General features: G+C 43.6%; 2 protein-coding genes across 4 annotated transcripts in view; one reads left to right on the top strand and one right to left on the bottom strand.

Annotated features, from left to right (window-relative positions):
- Window positions 1-693: 693 nt before the first annotated feature.
- On the bottom strand, window positions 694-19,500 carry Ccdc47 (coiled-coil domain containing 47). Its single transcript, XM_052196753.1, has 13 exons — window positions 19,297-19,500; window positions 15,966-16,246; window positions 14,454-14,561; window positions 13,270-13,444; window positions 11,280-11,401; window positions 10,994-11,059; window positions 7,688-7,789; window positions 7,385-7,495; window positions 6,139-6,224; window positions 5,363-5,421; window positions 5,018-5,127; window positions 4,648-4,815; window positions 694-2,505 (listed from the first exon to the last, which is right to left on the bottom strand). Exons 2-13 carry the CDS (start codon window positions 16,227-16,229, stop codon window positions 2,425-2,427), a joined length of 1,452 nt encoding a protein of 483 aa, XP_052052713.1. The 5' UTR covers window positions 16,230-16,246; window positions 19,297-19,500; the 3' UTR covers window positions 694-2,424.
- A 213-nt stretch (window positions 19,501-19,713) lies between these two features.
- The window catches only part of Ddx42 (DEAD-box helicase 42), a 29,128-nt gene continuing 27,475 nt past the window's right edge, over window positions 19,714-21,366 (top strand). Inside the window, exon 1 of one of the 3 annotated variants that reach the window (XM_052196746.1) lies at window positions 19,714-20,229. The gene's annotated coding sequence lies outside the window, so the exon portion shown is untranslated. Of the gene's footprint in view, window positions 20,284-21,366 lie in introns of all 3 variants that reach the window. The other 2 variants (XM_052196747.1, XM_052196745.1) reach the window with 2 other exon arrangements.

Here is a 21,366-nt window from a genome sequence, read left to right as displayed (position 1 = left end):
AGCGAGTTAGTTCTAGGCCAGTCAGCCCTACACAGGGAGACCCTATTTCAAAACACAAAATTAAGCCAGGCAGTGGTGGCCCACACCTTTAATCCCAGCACTTGGGAAGCAGAGACAAGTGGATCTCTTGAGTTCAAGGCCAACCTGGTCAACAGATCCAGTTCCAAGACTGCCAATATTGAAACAGTCTCAAAAAACAAAACAAACAAAAACCACCACCACCACCACAACCAAACGCCTCCCCCACTGCACCCCACCCTCCCAAAAACCCAAGGGAGCTGGAGTGATGGTTCAGCAGTTAAGAGCTCTGACTCTTCCAGAGGTCATGAGTTCAATTCCTAGCAACCACATGGTGGCTTGTAACCATCTATAATGAGATATGGTGACCTCTTCTGGCCTGCACACAGACATGCAGACAGAATGCTGTATATATAATAAAACTAATAACCTAAAATAAACTAAAACCAAAACAAACAAAACCTAAACTAAAAAGTAAAATTAAATTCAAAGAAAACCTGTGGGCCAAGGTGCAGTGGTATGTCAGTGTGCCAGCGCTCAGGAGGCCGAGGCTTGACTGTGACCAGCTTGGGCTGCATAGAGACCCTTTCTGGAACAATACATACATGACTTTAGAATATAACATTCTCCAAAAGTGTTAAGTGGTAACCACAAAGGAATACTCAAGATTAACGCTTTTGAAGGAAAACCATTTTAGTGCTTTTAATAAGAGGACAGCATACATATTCTTGTAGGACAACTACAAAAAGTCAAAGCGGCACTCGCAGATTTTGTCAATCAGTTTAATATATGTCACAGGTAGTTCATACGAATGCTTAAGTTACAAAATTAGCTGCCACAGTCTGATGTATGGGACTTTAAGAAAGCTTATATTACTTAAACGATAACTAAGCACATAAATTTTGATTCTAAATGTATTTTAAAGATTTGTAAAACAATGTTAAATCTAAAATTATATGGCCTTAAAGTGATTCAATTTTGTGTTATTTTTAATAACTTAAAACTTGTGAACTGTTAAAAAACCATTACACTTGAATATCCCAGTGCATATATTTCTATTTACCTAGACAAAGCCATGTGAAAAACTCTGTAGAATTCCCAAGGCCACAACACACACACACACACACACACACACACACACACACACACACACACACACAGAGTTTTCACCGCACTCCCTGTTACTCCATCTGAACATAGAAAGCATCAACAAAACCCCACCACCCACTCCCAACAAAAAAACAACCCTTTCCCAGCCCAGCAAAAACTACCTGGTACAAGCAGAGACTTAAGAAATGCTTTCTCAGTAGGAAGCATTTATAAAATGCAGAGATCTCAACAAGCCAAATGCTTATGCACAGAGATGGGCCTCTCCACACCGTGCTCCCGCCTCATGAGTCAGACAAAATTCTGATTCATTTAAAAAAGCTCAGTTTCTAAAAGCATATTTATGCATATCAATGGTTATTTGTTTCAAGAACATACATACCGGCCTTGTGGACAATATAAAAGCAGGCGGAGAAGCCAAGTGCACTCCTAAGACAGTGCAGCTCCTAAGACCTAACAGGCTGCAGAAAGCAAGAAAGCCATTGTGACCTCACAGAGACCAGCCATCTGACTGCTGCTGACTGGAGCTGGGTGAAGCTGTTCACTTTTTCATGCATTTCTTGCTCAACAAAAATAAGCACATAACTACTTCAAATCCAGCACTCCCAGTGTCATTAGCTCATAGCATCAGGCAATGAGAGACTGCTCCTGTACTACCTACCTCTAGAATTTTCCGTGGACTTACAGTATCCTAACACTACAGGTTTCCTCCTGTAATACTGCCATCAACACCACACACACACACACACACACACACACACACACACACACACTGTACTGTTGTGTTCTAAGTCTCTGAATTCATCACCACATACAGTGTTCTAGACTCCATTTTTTTTCACAAGTTTAATGTGGACACAGAAAAAACAAGCAACATTTATTGTGCGATTCCAATAGATATTCTTAGGGTCTTGGTTTAGAGTCAGTCTCCATAGTTATTTCAATTGCTCAGTTTAAACAAAAAGCAACAACCTACCTAGAAATTTCATGATCGTTCTTCAAACACCAAAGTAAAGCACTGATGATTCACATTATAATTTAAACATATTTTAAAACTGCACATACTTTATATACCATTCCTTTTATAAAATAATCAAAATAATTTGATTATCTGAAGGAAATAACTGAAAGAGCCCTTTCAAGTTATCTATAACCTCTGCAGGACTCCAAACCAAGAGAAGAGGGAGAAATAAAGATCGCAGTCAGCAGAAGCCTGTGACTGTTGGGTGAGGACTCATGCTTTTCCCATCTCAGGTGGGTGCAGAGCTATCGGCAGCGAGGACAGCCTCTGCGATGGCTCTACATGGCTTTCACTTTGATTTGTTTCATCTTCATTTGCTTCTTCTCCAACTTCTTTTGTTCTCTCCTCAAGGCAGCTTCCTGTGAGACAGGGAGGGGAGAGGGTCCAAATCAAGCCGTAGGAACACGCTGAAGCACAGGACTGGGGAACTGAGGTCTGTCCCAAGCATCAGGGGGTTCACAGCTGCCTTTAATTCCAGCTCCAAGGGGTTGGTCTGATGCTTCTCAACTCCACAGGTACCGCCACCCACCCATATTATTATTCAAAATCCTTTTTTGAGAGTGGGAGTTTGAAATAGGGGCTCTCTCTCTATAACCCTGGCTGTCCTGGAACTCACTATGTAGATCAGGGTGTGCTTGAATTGACAGAGACCTGCCTGCCCCTGCCTCCGGAGTGCTGGGATTAAAGGCATGTGACACCATGCCTAGCCTTTATTCAAAATCTTGGTCTTGCAACACATAGAACATTCTTGAAGATACTTATAATAATTGCAAACCAGGCATGATGACCACACCAATTCCAGCATTTGGAAGTCTTAAGGCAGAGGATTGCACTTTGGTTACATAGTTCTAGGCCAATCTGTGCTATAAGACATTGTTTCAAAAGACAAAACAAAAACATCGCCAATTCATATGCTGAGGAATAAAAATGAACACAAAACAAGGCAAAGATAATTAAATCTTTTTTTCTTGTTTTGTTGTTGTTGTTTTTTCGATACAGTTGTTTTTTCTGTGTAGTTCTGGCTGTCCTGGAACTCACTCTGTAGACCAGGCTGGCCTCAAACTCAGAAATCCACCTGCCTCTGCCTCCCAAGTGCTGGGATTAAAGGCGTGGGCCACCACTGCCTGGCGATAATTAAATCTTAATTTAGCAATATACTCAAAGAGGATTTTACATGGTGTGTGTATTTCTTTTCTTTGAGGCAATATCTCAATAAGTTACCCACGCTGACATTAAATTCAACTGCCACACCCTTTTTAAAAGATAAGTTTTCATTATTTAGCCATTGCTAGCCTTGAAACTGCTATTAAGGCCAGGCATGGTGGCTAAAGAGATGGCTTAATGTTTAAGAGTACATGCTGCTCTTCTGGAGGACCTGAATTTAGTTCCCAGCACCCACACCAGGTTTGGGATACCTCAAGTTTGGGATTCCAGCTGTTTAGGTGACATCTAAACAAAACCTGTAGAGATGGTAGAATTCACTAATTCTGTATTAAACACTAATTTTGTTTTATTTATTCTTGTTTTATGTGAAACATGATTTCTCTGTTTAGACTACCTGTCTTAGAATTCAATATGAAGACCATGCTAGCCTCAAACTCAGAGATTCACCTGCCTCCGCCTCCCAAATGCTGGGATTAAAGGTGTGTGTCATCCCTACCTGGCTTCAAAGCCTAATCTTAAGTGACAAGTTTATTAAACTGGCTGGGGAGTGGTGGTGCACACCTTTGATCCCAGCACTTGTGAGGCAGAGGCTGCCTCTGCCTCTCTTGTGAGTTTGAGGTCAGCCTGATCTATAGTGAGTTCCAGGACAGCCAGAGGTACATACAGAGAAACCATGTCTCAAAAAAAAAAGCAATAAACAAATGAATAAAACATAAGAGACATATGCCAGCTTCTTTAAAAATTCCTTGATTTCCTTGTAATTGTTTCATCCACAATGGGACTGTGTTGGAAAAAGAGGGTAATTCATCACTTTCCAGATGCACAAACTCAACTTAGTATGGATAAAGTGCTGTCAAATTACAAGATATCCCAAATTACCACAGTAGACAGTATGGTAGAAATAGGCATGTAGATAATTAAAAAACAAAACAAAACAGTAGTTTTGGGGAAACTTTACAAAACCTCAACCCTAAACAAAGATCTGCAGGTAGCCAAGGAACCCTGAGAGCAGGAGAGCAGCCTTCCCAGAGAAGTGTGTCAACTGCCTACCCAGTACCAAAGGGTCAGCTCCGACAATATGCACACGGGTAAGCGCAGACGGACTCAACAGGTTGTATTTATAGAGTTAAAACATGCACATATGCACACAAGTCACAACAACAAAGAAACAAAGAAAAAGAAGCCATGAATTTGAAAGAGAGCTGAGGAAAGGAATTGATATATGGGAGGTTTGGGAGAAGGGACAAGGAAGGGAGAAATGATATAGTCTCAAAACATAAAAACCACAGAATAGAAAAGCCCAGCCCAGCAGGCAGAGCCCCTGGCGTCTGTCTCACTTCCAGCCTGCGCTGCTTCTCAGGGTCCTCCTCGTTCATGATCCGCTCCTTCTCGGCTCTTTTCTTCTCCTCACGCCGAGACTGTGCAGCTTCCTGTCTCTGCACATGTGTCAGCTTCAGAAAGTTCTCTTCCACACGGGCCCGGTTCTTATCTGCTTTTTGTTTGCCCTTCCCCAGGAAACAAAGGCTTCATAAGGAACCAATTCTACTGCACAGGAGAAAACCCCACTTAGCAGTGCTAAAATTCCTCCCCTTTGACACTTTCAAGTCCACTAGCAAAGGCTCAGCCACTGCGGTCATTGACACTGCTGCCCATCAGGGGGAAAACCCAACAATGAAAGGGGTTTGTAAAAAAGGATTAGGGACTTACTTCTCTGTTGAGTCGGAACTTTTTGGCTTTATCAATAGAATAAATCACCATGTTCATCAGGGGGAGCAAAGCCTCCATATCCTTTGGGTACGTGTTACCTGAGCCAGGCACTGGAAAACAAAGCCATTTTCCTATTGAGTAAGAGCAGCATTGATCTTTCTGGGCTGGCCGTCTGTCTTTCTTAATGCTGACAGTCTAGCTCCTTGGAGGAGCCCAGAAATCAACAAGGAGGAATGAAGTGAGCGATGCTGTAGTTTTAGAGCTAGTATTTCAGAAGGAAAAATAATCTCAAAAAACATTTCAGAGGAAACTAAGAACTAGACAGACAGGCCCCAGAACACTTACCATTAAATGTAAACAGTAGTGTCCTCTTGGTGTCAGGCAGCTTCAAAGGCTGACCTTCCCTGTCATCAAGAGATGTCTGTTAAAAGAGACTGAGAAAGGATCCACCGCCTATGCCTACCAGCCTGCATCTGACCCTGCAAACAGCAATCAGAGTGCTCTGCACGGGCTTTACGGCCATCCGCCCACTCGGCTACATTTGACCCCTCCAGGGATGTTTCTGGTGGACAAGATATACTCGCTTTCACCCAGGAGCCAGAAATATGCCTATATTTAAGAATGAGGCCATGGGCTGGAGAGATGGCTCAGCAGATAAGAGTCTGACTGCTCTTCCAGAGGTCCTGAGTTCAATTCCCAGCACCCACATGGTGGCTCACAACCATCTGTGATGGGATCCGATGCCCTCTTCTGGTGTGTCTGAAGAGAGTATAGTGTACTCAAAGGCATTAAATAAATAAATTAATTAATTAAAAATTGAGGCCATATTTTAAAATACTTTTGCTTAACTTTTACTTCTAAATTTATATTTACTTATGTGTCTGAGTGTTTTGCCTGCATGAATGTGTGTATGCAGTGCCCAGGGAGGCCCGAAAAGGGTGTCGAATCTTCTGGAACTGCAGTGAAGAGTGGCTTTTAGCCTTCATAAGGGAGCTGGAAACCAAGCCCTGGTCCCTGAGTGCATGACAATACAATGTTAACCACTGAGTCAAACTGAAGAGGCTACTTGTGTTCCAACATAAAACTAATAAGGAAAATGAACTTAATGCTTTTATACGTACTCTTGCATAATCTTTGGACCAGAGAACTGGTCTGAAAAATGAACAGATTCAATCTTATCAGCATAGTGTGTAAGAAAGTGAACCATCTAAAAGAAACCAGAAAGAAAGAAAATTAACTAAAGCATTTCCAGGCTTCCATAGCTATTCACCTTTTAATCCTTACTTTTATAAAAGGTCATTCAGACTATTACTCCACCTTCAGTTTAAAGAGATGGTTCTCTCAGAGCCAGCACTGGGGAGGCAGAGGCAGGCAGACCTATATGAGTTCAAGGCCAGCCTGGACTACAGACAGCCAGGGTTATTCTCTGCAGCTACCCCCCAGCGTTAGTCCCTCCATGACAGGGTCACAGTGCTCACCATTACTTATACAAACGGAAGCTCAAGATCAGACTGTAGTCTTTTTTTTTACATTAGCACATTAAGTTTTCAATAAGCTTATCCCCCCCTTCCCTTCTGCTCCAGCCCCCACTGGCTCCAGCCCATAGGTTTTTTTTTTTATTTGTTTCTAATTACAGATCGTTGTGAGCCACCACATGGTTGCTGGGATTTGAACTCATGACGTCTGGAAGAGCAATCAGTGCTCTTAGCCACTGAGCCATGTCACCAGCCCTAGACTGTAGTCTTAAACAAACTTGAAAGTTGGCTTAGAGCGGTGGCACACAACTTTTTTTGTAGCATTGGGGCGGGGAATAGAGGCAGGTGGATCTTTATGAGCCAGGGCTACTTAGTAAGACTCAAAAATCAAAACAAAAACCTTGAAAGCTTGAAAGTCAATAGGTCTTTTAGAGAACTTTTTATTTTATTGTGTGCGTGTAAATGTGTGTGCAAGTGTGCTGTGCTGTGGGACACTCAGCTTGTTAGGAAAGCACTAGGACATGAGCCACAGTCCTAACATATGGCTCAGAGAAGACCTGTCCCAACTGCAGGGAGACCACTCTCTCAACATGAAAGCCGGCCAATGTCTCAATTAGAATGGCAGACAATCGACAGCTGGGTTACCCATTGATCAAAATCAGGTGTATGACTATAAGTTACACAAAGAATGTTTATCATGAATGATCTGTAGTCAGAGATTATTTACCTGTTGTTTCAGCAAGGGCCAAATAAAATTCAGTATGTGATATATATAACATATATGTGTGTTTCTTCATTCATTTGGAGAGTCTCTCCTTGTATTACCTAGGCTGGTCTAGAACTCATGACTGTCACAGACAGCACTAATCACACCGCCCTCTATCACATTTACCTTTGTATCCATCATCCCTTCTGTGACTTCTCCCATTTCCGACAGAATGGCCACAGAGTCTGGCAGCCCATACTTTGCCCCAGACTTAGGTTTATCACTGCAAAACTCACTCTGGAAGGAAAATTGAAAACACGCAACATGATTATTTGATACAGATTTCCCCAAACGGCTAGATATGTACAATTTATTTTGAAGTGGTGCTTAACATCTGAGAGACAGAACTGTGTTGTCCTACAAAGCTGAACTTCTTTGTGATGAAGAGGGAGTTTTGACAAACGTTTCAATTAGAGCAACTTGACATACCAGATCCTGCATCTCTTTCTGCAGTCGCAGCAAAGCTTTGCGAGTGCCGACAGCGAACACATATGTGTCCATGTCCTCGTCGTTCATTGTCACTTTTATTTGCTTTAAAAAGAAAACAAGAAAAGACTTACTTACTGAGTCCTATGGTGGGTGGGTTTCTGAAAGTTGAGCCTTCTGCTACACACTCAACCCCCGACCAGGCTCACAGGTATAAAAGAAGACCTTTAACCAGTGGATTCAAACTAACAAGAGCATTGTCTTGGGTATCGGAAACAATCCAGCAAGTTAGTAAGAATAACTGGGCCTTAGCTGAAGAAGAGAATTTTAGGGACCAGCATGATCAGCAAGGGTGAGGGATGGATTGTAAGGGCCTGAGGTCCATACCTCCAGCAACTGCATAATTCCTAGGGCAGTGAGAAAATAGGTGCTTACAAATACAAGAGACTGGATTCTGACACAAGGCTGAATGTGCTTGTAAGAAGGAAACACAGGCCTGGTTCACACTGTTCTCAGCCTGTGGACTGAAGTGGAGGACCAAAGCGGAGGACCGGCTAGCCCACACCGGCCCACTCTCACACACATTACTGGGAGGTAAGAAATGGTTCTGCCTTTCCCTTTATCTTTCCTTAGTTTTTGTTTGTTTGTTTGTTTTTGTTTTCAAGACAGGGTTTCTCTGTGTAGCCCTGGCTGTCCTGGAACTCACTCTGTAGAAAAGGCTGACCTTGAACTCAGAAATCCGCCTGCCTCTGCCTCCCAAGTGCTGGGATCAAAGGACTGTGCCACCACTGCCCGGCCTTGTTTGGTTTTTTGTTGTTATTGTTGTTTTTGGTTATGGAGATGTATACCTTAAATTCCAGTTTCAGGGCTGGTTTACAAAGTGAGACTATTAAAAAAACACACACACACAGGAAAAGATTCTATTTTATGTTATGTGTTTGCCTGCATGCATCTCTGTGCACTGTGTGCGTGCAGCAACCCCGGGAGGCTAGAAGAGGGCACTGGATCCCCTGGAACTAGAATAACAGACGGTTGGTTATGAGCTGGGTGTTGGTTCTGCAATCCAGGTACTCTGGAAGAGCTCCCAACTGCTGAGCCATCTCTTCAGTCCCTCCCAGATGGTACTATTTTAAGCTGTTCAGTTTTGTGGCAAATTGTTATGAAGAAACAATACACTAATATATGTTCTGACTGAGTGAACAGTATGACATAAGAATTACATCTAGGGGGGCTGGAGGGATGGCTCAGAGGTTAAGAACACTGACTGCTCTGCCAGAGGTCCTGAGTTCAAATCCCAGCAACCATATGGTGGCTTGCAACCATCTGTAATGAGATCTATCTGAAGACAGCTACAGAGTATTTACATATAATAAATAAATAAATAAATCTTTAAAAAAAAAAAAAAAGAATTACATCTGGGCTTGTTTCAAGTTCCTGGCACAGAGCTACAACCTTTATGCTTCATTATTTATAAGGAGCCCTTTCAATCAGCCTGAGTTCACACTGATGTAAGGTCTCCACACAGCTTCAGGAATTGGGGGCTGACCATGCGATAAAGCAAATGCTGACGGCCGAGACAGTCAGCCCTCCTCGGGGTCCTGAAGATGGGAATGGGAGCTTTGTGCTTTAGAACCCCGGAGCCACATTCAGATAGCTTCCCCAGCTGTAGACGTGTGGATGCTCAGTAACGAAGAAGAGGCTCCACCCCTCCACGTTTCCCACAGCATCTCACTGTAGCTCTGGCCAGGCTGAGTTCACTCTGTAACCAAGCTGGAGCTCGCCATGTAGCCTAGGCTGTCTGGTCCACCTGTCAACTCACCAGTGCTGGGATTAAAGGCGTGTGCTACCATGCCTGGCCCCCTCACTTTTTTTCCAAACTGACTATTGCTGAGTTGTGTTCTTAATAAGTCAGTAACTGTAAGCAAAGGCTTTCCATGAATTCTGTAAATCATTCAAAAGAAGTCATTAAACCTGGAGGGAGGTGATGGGAACCCTCAATTCAAAGGTGACCAGCCAAAAGTGCATATGGTATGGTGGCCTGGGAATTGAAATTTCCTCACAAATAGAGACACAGGTGGGGGGGGGGAAGGGGAGGGGTGGAGGGGATGGGAGTGTGTGGGAGGGTCAGGAGTGGGGCCTGAACTCTTCAACCTGTGGGACCTGAAGCTAATTCCAGGCAGTGTCAGAAATGAATTGTTGGAGCCAAGAACTGACCATTGTTGGAAAACATCCTTACACAAGTAAATAACTCTTAATATTCTGCATAGGAACTGACAATGTTATAAACTTAAGAAGTCTAACATGACAAAACATGGTTCTAGTTGTACTACTTTTATTTCTTTATGATTGGGCCAAATTCTTAGTATGTGGAAGAAGGGCTGGAGATAGATGGCTTAATGGCTAAGTTCACTCGCTTCTCTTGCAGAGGACACAGGTTCAGTCTCAGCACCCACACAGTAGCTCATAACTACCTGTAACTCTAGTTCCACGGGGTCTAATACTCTTTTTTTTTTTTTTTTTTTTTGGAGACAGGGTTTCTCTGTGTAGCCCTGGCTGTCCTGGAGCTCACTCTGTAGAACAGGATGGCCTCGAACTCAGAAATCCGCCTGCCTCTGCCTCCCAAGTGCTGGGATTACAGATGTGCGCCACCAATGCCCGGCTCTAATACTCTTTTTTGACCTTTTGGACACACATGTGGTAGACAGACAGACATGTAGGCATCTCATACAAAATTCAAAACTATTTTTTCCAAAGGGGATCCCAGGATGTTAATGAAGGGAAAGACCTGGTAAATGGTTGCTGTATTTAAAAATAAAATAAAGTAAAATCTGTACTTCTGTATTTACAGGAAATTGCAAAAGTAGTCTCTTTAATAGGACTAAGAAGAAAAAAAAGCAAATTAGTAACAATCCTATCTGAGAATATCTCTTTGGGAGAGAGATAAGAGACATTTTTGACTGTGAACACAATTTGTAGATTCATGTTAATTTAATAAATGGAAAACACAAACTGAATAGCCTAGACTGTGATCTGAGCTTTTTCAATCAAAATTAATCATTTGAAGTAAAAATATTTGAGAAGAAACCAAAGTAAAACAAACAAACAAACAACTTAAACCCCTGCAAAAGAGCCATCAGAGGCCTCCCTTCTGGACAGCTGGGGTTAGAACAGCTGATCTGCTCTGGCAGACAAACATCACCTTTTCTGCCATGGGCACAGATTGCTAGGAGTTCAAACTCAATCTAGACGGAAATGGAATAGTTAGGGAATAATCCAGTTTGTACCAAGAAAGCCAGCAAGGCTACTTACTACTTGATCACTTGCTGGCCTCATCATCCGGGCCAGGACGTTAAGTAAGTCTTGTCTCTTGAGGAACTGAAAAAGTGAGAGAAATTATTCAATATCTTGCAGCTTACACATAGAGAAGGGCTTTGGAGGGACCCAAACGCTTCATTTGACAACTAGTAGAAATATAATACTCAGACCTTATTTTAAGTCAAACAAGGAAAGCGGAGGAAGCATTGAATTTAGATTAGCAGTTACATCTTTAAAACTTCAGGGAAGACACACGTTGGGGCAAAAGCCCCCTACTCACCCTCAGCTGGATAAGCATGCCCTCACAGCACACTCGGCCAGAGCACCACAGGTTGTAGATGTGCTCGTTCTCCTGATTCAGCTTCCCTGTGCTCATGGCTTCTTTGTTAGTCCCATCATCCCCTAGGAGTGAAAGCACCGAATCTGACTCACGGGACATGTCATCACTGTAGGACAGCAATGCTTTGCTATCTCACAGAACCTCCTCGGACAGGGATCAGAGGACCAGCACTGTTGTTTTTACTTCAGTGTTATTGTAAAGGTTTTACGCCTCAATAGATGTGACGTATAAATTTATCATCTGCTCCACTGTACATTAATTCATCTAGTCTTGAAGACATACTCAGTGCCATCTCGCAGCCAACCATCTTCATAACAGCGTTTCTATATAAGGCCTGGATTTTCGGAATGAGCTGCATTCATTCCAGTTCTCTGACAGAGGGGAGTTCAAAGGCAGTTTCCATACATTTCAAATCCCCAAAACCATTATTTTACTTCAGTTTTATACCAACTTCATGCAGACTACAGCAAACAACTCCCAGAGATGACTGTGCAAAGTGACTGATTTCCACTGTTCCACCATTTTATGTCGCTATGCATTCACATTCCTCTGTAAATCTATGCAGAGAGCAGAGAGAAAGGAATCTCCTGCCACCAGTGCACCAGCACACCGCAGGCACCAAGACCAGACATCAAGGAGACAGACAGGTTCTTCATCATCTGCTAGACCAAGGGCGCTGGGGTGCTGAAGGCCGATGCACAGGCCAGTAGAGGGGAGCTTCTTGTTACTTTTAAAATTCTTGTTTCCATAAACAAGTTATGGACTCTGTCTGGCATGAAGAAGAGGGAGGGCAATGAGCCAAAGAATGCTCCCTACCACCCCCAACCCAAAGTCTCTGTTCAAAATGCACCCTAAAAACCATGGACCTGGGACGAGAGCATCCTCTGGTAAACAGGTATAGTTTTAATATAGTCTAATAACATAGCTGCAATTTAACCCCTCCCTTTTTTAAAGATATATTTATTATTATATGTAAGTACACTGTAGCTATCTTCAGACACACCAGATGAGGGTGTCAGATCTCATTATAAATGGTTGTGAGCCACCATGTGGTTGCTGGGATTTGAACTCAAGAGCAAGTCAGTGCTCTAATGGCTGAGCCATCTCTCTAGCCCTTAGATAAGCTTTAACATCAACTTCCTTCTTAAAAAACAAAACAAAACAAAACAAAAACCAGAAACTATAATCAATCAACAGTGTTGCAACAAAGAACCATTAGAAAAACAATGTGACAAAAAAAAAAAAAAAGCCAATCAAACAAAACCCAACATTCTATGAGGCCTAACTTGGTGGCATTAGGGAAGTAGAGGCCTGGTCATCGAGATGGCTCAGCTGGTGAAGGCACTGGCTACCAAATCCTGAATCCTGGGGCCCGCATGTGGCAGGAGAGAAGTAGTCCCATGGTTGTTTTCCTGCTTAAGCTGATTAACAACTAAAACAGCCAAAGACACACCGCTGGCACTGGGGAGTGCAGCACTAAGGAGACGGACGGTGCTGAGTGAGTGTGAAGGCTGCTGACCTCACAACCTCACGGAGCTGCCCACCCTATAGACTGTGTGCATATCGCTCGCACCTGTGGCAGAAAAACCAAAGGACCCAGAACTTGAATTGTAAGGATTTCCCATTTCTAAAAATCAAACTGAAATTAGTTTAATCAAATAACCTAAAATGACAGTCTCTTGTTTCAACAAGAACTTTTAAATTTTGTTTTTATACTGACTGTATCAAAAGCAATTTAGCAATTATATTGTTGAGTAATGAAAAATAAGCCTATATATTTAATTTACTCATCTACAGAACCCAACAGAACGGGAGAAACCAAATGTACTGTGGTCAGCATTTCGCTATTTTTATTGAGTGATGGGATAAACGGCTCTCTCTTACCAGACTGTTTCCAGGCAGGCTGCCGGACTCGATTGGCTTAACTTACCCACTAAGGTAAAATTGCTCTCCAGAAGCTCTCTATGAGAGTTAAACCAGGCCTGAGCAAGTCGGCTGTTTTTATTCTTCCCGATGATGTAGTTCATGATATAGGCGAGCAGACCAGTCACCATCAAAATTTCTAGGTAATAACTCTCCCAACTGTTCTGGAGGTGTGCAGGAACCTTAAGAAGGAAACATTCCCATTTAATGTTGCCTGAGATTGAACTGGAATGGATGAAACGAGAAAGCCCAGAGACAGAAGCTGGTACTCTATATAAAACTCTCACTGGGAAAGAGCTACACCTGAGTGGCCAGAGAGAAGACTCAATGGTTAGGAGCACTGGCTGCTCTTGGAGAGGACGTACGTAGGTTTGGTTCCCAGCATCCAGATGGTAGCTTATAACCACCTGTAACTGAGTTCTAGGGGACCTGATGCTGTCTCTGTCCTCCAGGAGGACTAGGCACACACATGGTACACTTAATATACACACAGGAAAACACCCGACACGTAAAATAGTAATAATAAAAAGTTACACTTTGAAAAATATGCTCATTTTGACCTTCTAGATCAGCTTTTTATTTTTTGGGTTTGTTTATTTCTTTTTCTTTTTTCAAAATAACAGGGTTATGCAGCCCTAGCTGTCCTGGAACTCGATTTGTATACCAGAGAATCAGAACCCAAGAGATCTGCCGCCTCTGCCTCTGCCTCCTGAGTGCTGGGACTAAAGGCATGGCTGCCATGCCCAGCTCCAGGCCAGCTTCTAAAAGACTTTAAGAAGATGTTTATCTGGGTGTGCTGGCACATGCTTTTAGTCCCAGAATTCGGGAGGCAAAAATCAGGCAGTTCTCTGTTAGTTCTAAGCTAACCTGGTCTACAAAGTGAGTTTTAGGACAGACAGAGCTGCTACATAGAGAAACCCTTTCTCAACCAAAACGAGGAAAAAAAAAAAAAAAAAGAAAACATATCAAGCTAAGTACGTCCAACCATCCACTTCTATACTTGAATTAAGTGAAGGTGGACAGGCTAGACAGCAACATGAAGCTACTTCACAGCGATGGAGGCCCACCCCAACTCACGTTAGGTTCTTTATTAGGCTGCTAGTATCCCAGCACCCTCCGCATGTCATGGACTATAGTTATGGTATTAGTGGATTATAGTTCAGTTTGCAATCTAGAATCATCTGTACTCACATCAACAATTGTTATTGGATCTTTATTCTTGTTAGAAGAGGCATCTGGCTTGTCTTCATAACCCTCAAACTCCTCATCATCATACGGCTCACTCTCCGCATCTCCCTCCTACAAAGACAAACACCAGCACATCTACAACAGGCGCAAGCAAGCAGCTGTGTCACAGTTTCTTGGTAACATCTGTAGAGAAAAACATGACTCGGCAGCAACAAGTACAGAACAGAGAGACATAAAATGCTTTTAGCAAAATCCCAAACTTGGAGGTGTGAGAAAAGCAAGTTCCAGAAACCTAACATACAAGCAAATGACATTTAATAGTGCATTTCATATTTAAATGCTGATATGAGAGCTGGGCAAGTACATTTAATCCCAGTCCTTGAGAGACAGATGATCTGTGATTTTGAGGCCATCCTGGTCTACATAGCAAGTTCTAGGATAGCCAGGGCTACATGGTGAGACCCTGCCTCTAAACAAACAAACAAACAAACAAACAAGACATAAAGGAAATGTATTTGTTTTTTCACCTTTTCTCCCTACACATAAAACTACGTGGGTGATGAAGTTAATTAGCCTGATTGTATTAATTCAATTCTGCAATGTACAGGCACACCAAAGCAAATGGTATAAAGAAAAACAAAACACACATAGTGAGACCTTTTCTCCACTTGATCTTAGCCAAAAGGCCGAGAAGCGACAAGACCTTTTTTCAGAAGCAAACAAAATGAGATACTACACAGCATAAATAAATAGTAAATCTGAAAGATGACACAAAAAAACCCCAAACACCAAAAGAATGAGGACGCTTACTTTAAAACCCAAACTTTTACATTCTCATTCATACACTATCTACTCTCAGTTCGGATCTTATCTACTCCAGAAAATACAGAAAATACAATGCTTTATCAAGGTGAAAGGTAGGAACACACCACAAAATATTCACAAGAGTTAAAGGTTGTAGTGGCACACACCTGTAATCTCAGTGCTCAGGAGGCAGAGCTAGGCAGACCTCTGTGAGTCTGAGGTCTACAGTTTGGTGTCCCAGCCTGGTCTACAAAGCCAGGTCCAGGACAGCCAAGGCTACAGAGAGAAACCTTGTGTCAAAAAAACCAACCAACCAACCAACCAACCAACCAAACAAACAAACAAACAAAAAATCCAAGAGAATAAACTAGAATAGCTAAACAAAAAGTATTAGACAAAATGAAGATTCCAGACAGCAACGGTTGGTCTCCCTGTATTTGGGTTTTTGTCTGAGAAACCACTAATAAATTTTCCCATCCTCTGAATTCCCCAATGAATCAACAATAAACAACCTACTCGGTGGGGCTGGAGCGATGTCTCATAAATTAAGAGCACTTGCTGCTCTTGCAAAGGGCCTGGATTTGATTCCTAGAAACCACGTTCAGCTCCAAAGGATTCACAGGCACCGTGTGCACACAGCACACCTACACACAGGTAAAACACTCATACACATACAAATAAATAAATAAATCTTACAAACAAAAGCCCCACCTGGGTATCTGCATCTTCAAAATCACCTTCTTGGCTTTCATCCTGCCCTTCCAGCTCCACGGTGGCCTCGTCCTCATCTTCTTCAGTGCTGATCACTCGCTGAGGAGATTCCGTAACAGAATCTTCCATGACATCCTCGAACTCAGCAAAATCATTATCATCATACTCTACTATGTCTTCCTCATCCTCGAAATGATCAAACTTGGCTTCAGAGACACTCCCAAACACCAGGAGGACAACACAGAAAGCATAGAAGGCTTTCATTGCACCTTAAAAGTAAGCTGTGAGAAACAGTGTGTGCTAAGTGAACTACCCTTGCACATAAGTGATTATAAGTCTTTAGCAAATTGTTAATAACTTACAACCAGCTAGGAGTTGTGGTACATGCTTGTAATCCCAGTACTTGGTAGGTAGAAGGAAGATCAGAAGTCCAGCCTGCCTTGGCTATATACTGAGCTCACGGCCAGGCCAACCTACTTACTTAAAAAAATAAAACAATCTCACAAATGCCTCCTGCTTTTCTCTTCCTCGATGCTCTTGGAATCTGAAAGCCCTATGTAAAGGAGACAATGAGCGGAGGCCAAGAGGTGTGGGTCTATCCAGATCCTGTCAGCAGTTCTTGGTAAAAAAACAAGGATATGCTATTGATTTCTTTTGGTTCGATTCTCTAAAATCTTCTTTCTGTATATTATACATTCCATAGCTTCCTCCCCCCACACCCTCACCCCCGCCAGAAGTATTTTTGAGAGACTATTAAAACCTTTCTAGGGGCTGGAGAGATGGCTTAGCAGTTAAGAGCACTGGCTGCTCTTCCAGAGGACCCAGGTTCAATTCCCAGCAACCACACGGCAGCTCACAATTGTCTGCAACTCTAGGGACAGGGAATCCAACACTTTCACTCAGACATGCATACAGGCAAAACACCAATGCACATAAAACAAAAATAAATAAATTATTTAAAAAAACTCAGCCGGGCGGTGGTGGCGCACGCCTGTAATCCCAGCACTCTGGGAGGCAGAGGCAGGCGGATTTCTGAGTTCGAGGCCAGCCTGGTCTACAGAGTGAGTTCCAGGACAGCCAGGGCTACACAGAGAAACACTGTCTCGGAAAAACCAAATCCAAAACACCAAAAAAAAAAAGAAAAAAAAAAACAAACCTTTCCAAAAGAACTAAGGACTATAGAGAACAGGATACAACTATGGATACGTAAATAGTTACAAAATAATCCATAAAAAGCACCCTGACTGGAATGAGCTTGCTATATAGTTCTTGTTATTCTTCTGACAGACCTAAGGTTGGCTTCACTGTAAATACTAAAAGAGAAAGCCATGTCCCTACAGATCCACTGTAGATAGGTGTCTGCCTTGCAGACATGTTCTCCTGGACACAAACTTGCTATGATCATCATGTAAACACTTATGTACACAAAGAGGATGCATCAATACAACTACTAAGTTACAAAATGGGCTCAGACTAAGGGTATTGACTTTGCATGAAATCTCAGAAGACAATGCAAAAATATTTTCAGCCAACAAAATCATTTATACTATATTTTCAATTCTCCTCCCTCATCTAAACACCAGCCCTATATCTTTAATTATCTTAAAAAAAAAAAAAAGACCTTATTTTTAAGCATTGAAATTCAGCCTAAAGGATACATGTAACACTATTATTACTGACAGGGTATGTGTGAGTATTCCTACTGATGATTAAACTAGAAGTTGCCTGCTGACCTCCACATGCACAGTGGTATAATATATCTCCCCTTTATATGCCTGACCCAAATAAGCAAATTAATGTAATTTTTTAAAATGTTACAAAGGGAGGCTGGGGATATAACTCAAGTTAAGAGTATTTCAGGACCATATAAAATTGGGTGTGGTGCTTTACTCCCGTAATTCCAGCACTTGGGAGACTGAGGCAGAGAGATCAAAATTCAAGGCCATCTTCTTCTACATAGTGAGTCTAGGCTTCAGGAAATCCTGTCTCAAAAACTCCAAGGGGCTGGTGGGGGTGTCCCAGTACTCAGGAGTCAAATGCAGGCACATGTCCAAATTCAAGGCCAGCCAGGACTACAAAGTGAGACCCTATACTTAAGGGGCAGGGGGTGGTGGCAGGTGTAGTAGTTCAATTCTGTAACCCCAGCGCCAGGGAGCATGAGGCAAGAGGACCCTGGCTGGGCAGTGGTGGCGCACGCCTTTAATCCCAGTACTTGGGACCCAGAGGCAGGTGGATTTCTGAGTTCAAGGCCAGCCTGGTCTACAGAGTGAGTTCCAGGTATATGTATGTGTATATATGTATGTATGTATGTATGTATGTATATATATATATATATATATATATATATATATATATATATATATATTTCTTTCCAGTAGCCTGTCCTGCCTTGTCCTACGTAGTGAGTTTTAAACTAGCCTGCAAGACACTATCTCAAAAAACCAAAGAGCTTCCTAGTGCCTCCCTTTTCAAGTAGAAGTAACTACATATATCCTTGTCAACTTGACAGTCTGGTCATTTCAAACTCAGTCTATACCAGGAATGTTCACAACACAGAATTATTTCTAATGTAATTCATACAGCCAGGCTCCCCCAAGGTTATTTAGGTTAAATTATCTAAGCCATTGTGCACTGGCTTTCTCAGATTCATTTCTCAGATGCACAGCTCTCTGCCAGGTCACCCCACCTCTAGGACTTCTGAAACAGAAAACACTAGAATCCAAGCCAGGCACAAGCATTAACACACCCATCTTGATTAACTTCGGCAAGCTCACTCAGGAGAAAGGAGTATATGTAGCAATCACTGCTTGTCCTTTCAGGCCTTTGTGGCATTAGTCAAAATGATGAAATTTCTAGAAATGATGTAGACACTACTGTCACCTTACAAAGTGTTGGTTACAAACAAGCTGTATGCTAGAAACCTTCGGGTAAGGTCGACTCTAGAAGCGGTTGCTTCTGTGAAACTTCTAGTGTCTGGTCCTAGGTCCACCATGGAGAAGCCTAGTGTCTATGCTCCTCCATTATTCTAGCTACACACCAGATATTTCCTCAGATTTTGTCCTGTCGGTTGGGATCTACTCGAAACCACTAATATAACCCCCAAACCTTCCTAAAGCCCAACAGAAAATGGATCAGAAATGGATGGACAGAGGTTTAATTGTTTTTTTAAAATCAGGAGAAATAAGTTGCAGGTATTGATGCATGTCACCACCGGCCGGACTTAAAGGGCTGGTTAGGAGGGAAACAGTACCCGGCTCTGCGGCCAAGCAACTTAATCACCGCTCGGCCTGGCTGGGTCACACCGCCTGGAATGTCATGGCCCGCTACCTACCTGCACCCGAGGCTGCAACCGGGCCCGGGGCTCCTGAGGCCACCACCTCCACCCAGCCTGCCTTTGTCTGGTTCTGCCTTCAGGTAGCAAAGATATCTGCGGGCCGCGACGTCACTGAACAGCCCAGAACAGGTAGCTCAGTCACGGCACCCAACTCTTCACGTAGCTTCAGCCGTCCGTTACGTAGAATGCGTACGGCTAGTTTGCGCCTGCGCGCGGCGTGGGGGCGGGGCGCAGCCTTAAGGACGTCCGCGCTAAGCGAGATAAGGCTGCTGGGAAAATTACGTAACCCCCGGCACCCCCGGGCTAGAAGTGCTGTAGCGGAGGCTGGGTTTCTCCCGTAGGGCTCCGTCGGGTTGACGTCACTTTGATCTGATGCTCCGGAAGCTAAAGGTGGCCATAGTCTATGGGACCATGTGGACAGAGGCATGAAGGGAAATGTTGCCCAAGTCGTGGGTTTTTTTGTGTTTTGTTTTTTGGCAAGGGACAAGAGCCAAGGGAGGGTCGACATTCTTATGTAAATGAAGTTTCCACTCTACACCCTATTATCTTGAGCTTTTTGGGCGGTTTCCTGTCGCCGCCTCTCTCTTCATTCCAGATCTACTCACTACACGAGCCATACACAATCCTCACCCAGAATCGGGCTCCCGTCCGGGGTGTGTGACGTGTTTATATTGTGTTCCGGAATCGGAAGGGCGGGCGTAATTGGCGCCTTTCGGGAGCCGTAGCCCCAGCCACACCCTTCGGCTCGCGCCCTACTTACAGCGCATGTCAGATGCACCCACCCCCAGTCAGCAACGGGCCGTGAGGCGGCGGCGAAGGGGGCGGAGGAAGAGCGCGGCTGGACGCGGTCCCGCACCGCGCGTACGCAGGGCCGCGGGGGTTCTTTCGCGCCGACTGTAGTAGCAACTGCGTCTGCAGCCGCAGCAGCAGGTTTGTGTAAAGGGTTCACCAGATGCAGCGCCGCTAGCCCCGGGGGCACGAGAGGTAACTGGGGCCTGGCGAGGGCGGAGGAACCTCGGCCTCGCTTAACAAAGAATCGGCGGAGCCTCGGGACCCGGGCGGCTGCGGGGGTCCGGGGAGGGATGGGTACGCGGGCTGGAGCCCCGAGGGTGGCCCTCTGGAGCTAGGTTGCCTTCCGACGGCTCTGCTCATCGCCCGTCTGAACGAGGCCCACTTGGCGGCTTTCCGGAGGCGGTGCTTGATGGGCTACAGGAAGGGATTTCCAGGGTGCTGGGCTCCGAAGCTGGGTGAGCTAGTGGAGGTGTGTTGATCCCTGTAGGTAGCTGTTGTGGATTGCGGGCCCACAAATGGAGGGCGGAGGGTCTCGGTAGCGGAAGTTGACAGGTTAGAAGGCTGAAATAATAGCCATTGATCTTTGTGAAACCTTGAGTAAATCATGGTTAACACCATCACCATAGTTACAAACTTTCTGCGGCCTACTTGAGCCTACCTGAGGTGAATGAATAATATATATGGATTGCAAACGCGTACCAGAAACGTAAGGAAAAATTATACTAGTCAAGTTTGGGAGCATATAACATAAGCTTTTCTGTCATCTTAGCTTTTCCATTTTCACCTCTACTCCTTTAGACTGTCGTTTTGTGGCTTTCCTGCGTTATTGTTATTATTATTTGCAAGTGTTATTTCTGTATTGTCTCCTACACACAACTGAACCGCAGGGATTATGTCTTAATTTGTTTAATCCTGTTCTGGCAGGTGTGAAGTGAACCGTAAGTCTGATACAAAAATTTATTCTTCCCGGGGTGAAAATGTTATTTTCCTTTACCTAGAGGGAGATTAAGGTGATTCATTAAACAAACAGACAAACAAAAAAAAACCCATTGTTGTTGCCTCTGTGCCTGTTCTCTCTTGCATTGCCTAAGTGTTAAGTCTGTGACCACTGCACTCATGAAACAATCTTTAAATACATTTTTTTCACGTATTTCTTTATGCATGTCTACCCTGCCCTCCTGTAGAGGTTAGAGGCCAACCTGTAGAAGTTGGTTTTCTCCTTCCACCATTATAGGTCCTCAGGATGGAACTCTGGTCAGGCAATTAACCTGCAGA

Source organism: Apodemus sylvaticus, chromosome 10, assembly GCF_947179515.1.
Source record: "Apodemus sylvaticus chromosome 10, mApoSyl1.1, whole genome shotgun sequence".
NCBI classification, from domain to species: Eukaryota; Metazoa; Chordata; class Mammalia; order Rodentia; family Muridae; genus Apodemus; species Apodemus sylvaticus.
Note: the sequence above shows the minus strand (reverse complement) of the source record. Positions and strands in the feature narration are given on the sequence as shown.

Bases quoted from the DNA above. Each gene is read 5' to 3' on its own strand.
- Ccdc47 (XM_052196753.1), bottom strand. From the start codon at position 16,229: ATGAAAGCCTTCTATGCTTTCTGTGTTGTCCTCCTGGTGTTTGGGAGT. The intron at 11,060-11,279 runs GTGAGTAGGGGG...TCACTTTTTCAG, and splicing joins GCATGCTTATCCAGCTGAGG to TTCCTCAAGAGACAAGACTT. The intron at 5,128-5,362 runs GTAAGTGTTCTG...TTTGTTTTCCAG, and splicing joins ACTACTGTTTACATTTAATG to TGCCTGGCTCAGGTAACACG.